At 35.8% G+C, this 4310-nt stretch overlaps 1 protein-coding gene across 1 annotated transcript in view; it reads left to right on the forward strand.

The window, feature by feature from the left end:
- The first annotated feature begins 370 nt into the window (after positions 1 to 370).
- med1 (mediator complex subunit 1) overlaps positions 371 to 4310 on the forward strand; it is a 35177-nt gene continuing 31237 nt past the window's right edge. The window contains exons 1-3 of the mRNA XM_056469980.1: positions 371 to 638; positions 3897 to 4003; positions 4105 to 4183. Coding sequence (XP_056325955.1) covers positions 530 to 638; positions 3897 to 4003; positions 4105 to 4183 — 295 coding nt within the window. The 5' untranslated portion in view covers positions 371 to 529. The remainder of the gene's footprint in view (positions 639 to 3896; positions 4004 to 4104; positions 4184 to 4310) is intronic.

Genomic DNA, 4310 nt, shown 5'->3' on the forward strand with positions numbered 1-4310 from the left:
TGTTAATAGTGATAGTTTAGGGTATAGGGTATTAATACAATATCTATATAACACAGGATTGAGCGAAAGAATATAATAAATAATTTAAATTAAAATATATCAAAAGGACCCTGAGGGACTAAGTCTGGAAGCAGGTGGAGCTGAACACGTAGTGGCAGCTGACAGCTGAGTCCTGATGGAGAAATTTAGGTAAGCATAAAAGTATATATATTTATATGAACTGTAGGTGGCGGCATGTGCATATGACACCAGCCCGCCAGTAACTCAAAAGAAGAAGAAGAACGTTCGAATGTTATCTGCTACAGCCTATTTGCCAGGTGGCGATATATAGACAAAATACATTGTGGAAAAAGGGAAGAAGAAGATGACGTGACGTCATTTCAGTTTCTCGGTCTGTTGTTCGGCATTTCCGCCGGTTTAATGCGCTTTGTTCGCTGTCTGTTTTAACGAGGGCTGATTTTAATGTGACAGCGTCTTGGTGTAATGTTTTTAGCTTTTTCTGCTTTACTGGTATCGGGTTAACTGTTGGATGCAAATTCTGAAGATGGCGGCGGTGCAAAGCAGCAGTCCGGTCGCAGACTCATCCCAGGGAGGCACAGCCGCGGGCTCCGATCGTCTCCGAGCGGAGGATGGATCCGGTACAAGCACATACTTCCTGTTTGCTTAAAGTTTAATTGTGTCAGTTAAAATCTACAAAATGCATTGATTATTCTTTAGAAAAGACCAGTGGATTTTACATTTACAGGTTGTGCACGGTTTCCGAGTCGTCGGTCAGATATCTCGAGTGTTTTTGGGGTGTTGTGGCGAAGGTTAGCATCAGTGTTGCAAAGTAAATATTTACTGTACATCAATTAAATTACTAATAAACAGAAAAAATAAAGGGATTGCTGTTCATGTGGGGTTATTTAGTTAGAATGAATAAAAGGTGGTTGGACCATTTTTTTTAAACTTCTTCCATGCCTTCTTGCTATGACATAAAAATATCAGCCCAACGCATGAAACATTTATGTAATACTTAAGATTTTGGCCTGTCCGTTTGTGAAAAACCTTAGTTATATCTAATAATAAGAGGAGTGCCAAAACCAAAGCCAGAACTAAGTTTTGGTGATTGGGACAAAAATCTATTGATTAAGGTTAGTGTCTGTTTATGCGTGTTAAGCATGTTTATTATATATAAGCCTACATATAAACTTTATTTATTTGTTATGAAACAAAAAATGTGTTTCTTTCAAAATGCATCCAAAACATCAATTATTAGTCAATGCTGTCATTATTGAAATATCATTAATGGCATTCGGTGATCGTCAGACATCATTGCTTGTCATTAGGTACCAATTGACAGATGTCTTTATTTGTAAAGAGTTCACCATTTATGGCTCTGAAAGCTTCGCTTGAGGTCAGGAAGCGTATAAAATGCCAAATTTAGGTAGACCACAGGATTCAGAGGCAGACAATGGCTAACAATACCAAATTGATTAAGACGGATAACATACCTGACCCTGCATGCCCGAAAAAAAAATAGTTTAATGTCTGCAGTCAGTCTGCAAGATGACCTACAGCAGGGGCTGGGAATATTTTTTCAGCAAAGAGCTGTTTTTTGTTTTTTATTTCTCAAATGTATTTTTAAAGAGCCATTGAGGGTGTGGGTATGTAGCAAAACCTTTATTTATTCATAAACAAAACCTTTATTTATGTCCATGCACAACTCAAAAATAAACAAATATGACACCTCACAATGTATGAAGAAAAGACAATTTCTAGATTTTTTTTTTTCCATTTTGTCATCGCCCTTCATAAATGTTGTTTGAATTTACGTGCGTGAGGTTACCATTGAAATGTAAGTTGCTTGCCCTTTATTGGTGTCGCAATTCAAGGTAAACCATAGTGCCACACCTGCGCATTGGTTGAAATGTCCTATTATTGTAAACAGTTCTTATTCATCTTACTGTAAAAAAAAAATACAATATAAAGGCGTAATTGTATTTTCAATAGGAAACTGATTTCTAGTGACAGCTATGATTTTTTAAACTTTAAAATATTATTGAAGATAGACAGCTGGAGAGCCACATATTTTTGGTTAAAGAGCCACAGGTTCCCTACCTCTGACCTACAGGATGCAACAGGGCTGTGGGTATTCAACCAGAAAAATCAAAGGTATAGAGATGAAATTCTGACGCCAGTTGCCCAACTCTATCCTGGTGCAATGTGGCCACATTTGTTTTTATGGATTACAATGCCCCCCACATTGAGCAGTGTTTGTGACGTAATATTTGGAGGAGGAGCCATCCTTCAACAGAATATCCAAAACATAATGTCAAGCATGCTTAGTTTTTTTTTTACCTTTTGCAATTTTTAATTCAAGCTGATTTTAATTCAATTCGAGCTTCAGCTCAATTATCTGAAAGCCGTGGCAACAATTCAGTGACAGCTCTTAATTTCCTTGGGTGTTGTGACACAAGATTCAATCGTTTCTTCTAGTGTAATGGCGTGGTTTCGGTTTTCGTGAACTATGTCTGCGATGCCTTACGACACCATCGCAGAAAGTCTAGCATGTTTAATTTTCTGAAGCATAGTGGACTGGTTTTGATGTTATTTTATATATATATATTTATTTATTTTTTACATTGCAGCCTTTTGCGATTTAACTAATCACAACTTTTTAAATTGCGATTGTGATTCGATTTTGATAAATTGCACAGCCCTACTTAGTATGTAAATCTGTTATAGTAAATCTGACGTTTCCTGACGTGTCGGTGTGTTGAGTTTCTGAGAGTTCAGCAAAAGTGCAGGTGAGACCAAAACGCAGCACATTGCCGTCTGTGTTTCAACAGACACTCAATGTAAATTCAGACAGACACAAAAAAACAAATGCTAAATCTTTCTGTTTATTTTTTGTTGGTCACTAAGGGGCAGATGGAGGTCTGTCTTCAGACCCAGCAGTGTCGCTTACAGACCCAGGCATACAGCAGGCCTGTTACTTCAGCTGGGTGTTATTCAGTATCCGATCACTCATGTATCAATGATTTGATCATTTATTCTTTCTGTTTACCTGCTGTCTGCTAAGAAAAGTTTACTTCTCGATTGACTGTTCAATCGAGAAGAGCCGAACACTCTCTTTTTGCTTAAGTTTCATTCCTACAATGGTGCTGATAATCATTATCTGCATAATTGGTTGAGACTGTTCAGTCAAGATGTAAAACAGAAACAGGGTAAAGTTAAGCTTTTACTTTTTTTTTTTTTTTATATCCATCTTATTTGAACAATACAATTTTTAAAATGTTGTGTCTTAAATTAATGAGAGCATGCAAATCTATAGTCATGTGTGAAGCCTGTTGCATTGTAAGGTGTTTGTTACCCAATAAATATGTATATTGTTAAAAAAAAGTTTCGCTGTGAAGCGCTATAGTTTTATTAAAATGTGGCTGCTGAGCACGCCTTGAATGGCATTCTTGTAGAAAAACGAAACTTTGCATTAAAGTGTTATAAGTACAAGAAAATAGCTTTCCCGTGGAGTCTTCGTGTGGGAGTCCAGTTGAAAAGGTGTTTTGATTTGGAGTGCACCAAGTTCAACCACTGGGTGTCAATCTTGCATATAAATATATATATATAATGTATGTATGTATGTATGTATGTATGTATGTATATGTGTGTGTATGTATGTATGTATAAATGTATGTATGTGTAATTATAATTGTTTATTTACAATACCTTAATTTTGATCAAAGTTATAGACTTTTCTTTAGGACACTAAAGAATCAGATCCTGTAAAAGGGCATCTGATGTCACCTTTAAAAGAAACACAAATGTTTTTTTTTTTATAGTATCATTTAAGGTTACATTCCAAAAAATTATTCCCTTTTGTTTTTTGTAAATATTTTGTTTGTGCTTTTTCACAGAGTCTGAGAAACAGAGCCGTATAATGACACTGCTAGAAAGGCTCTACTGCAAACACAGCTCATCCAGGTCCTGGCAGGAGACGAGCAAAGTGATACGGCAGGCAATGGTAAAACCCAATAATAAAGTCATCCCATTGATAGCATAGTTATCTGTTGTTGCATTTACCATTTAAAAAAATAATCTATTTCTGTTTTATTGACTGTTTAGGAAAAGCGTGGAGTCGTTAATGCAGGTGGACACCAACTATTGCTTAACTGTTTAGAGACACTGCAAAGGGCATTAAAAGGTGCATTTCTTTTTTTATTGTGTGTGTGTATGTATGTATGTATATATAAATATATATATGTATGTATGTATATAAATATATATATGTATGTATGTATGTATATATATATGTGTATGTATGTGTGTAT

Source organism: Danio aesculapii, chromosome 12 (genome assembly GCF_903798145.1).
Source record: "Danio aesculapii chromosome 12, fDanAes4.1, whole genome shotgun sequence".
NCBI lineage: Eukaryota > Metazoa > Chordata > Actinopteri > Cypriniformes > Danionidae > Danio > Danio aesculapii.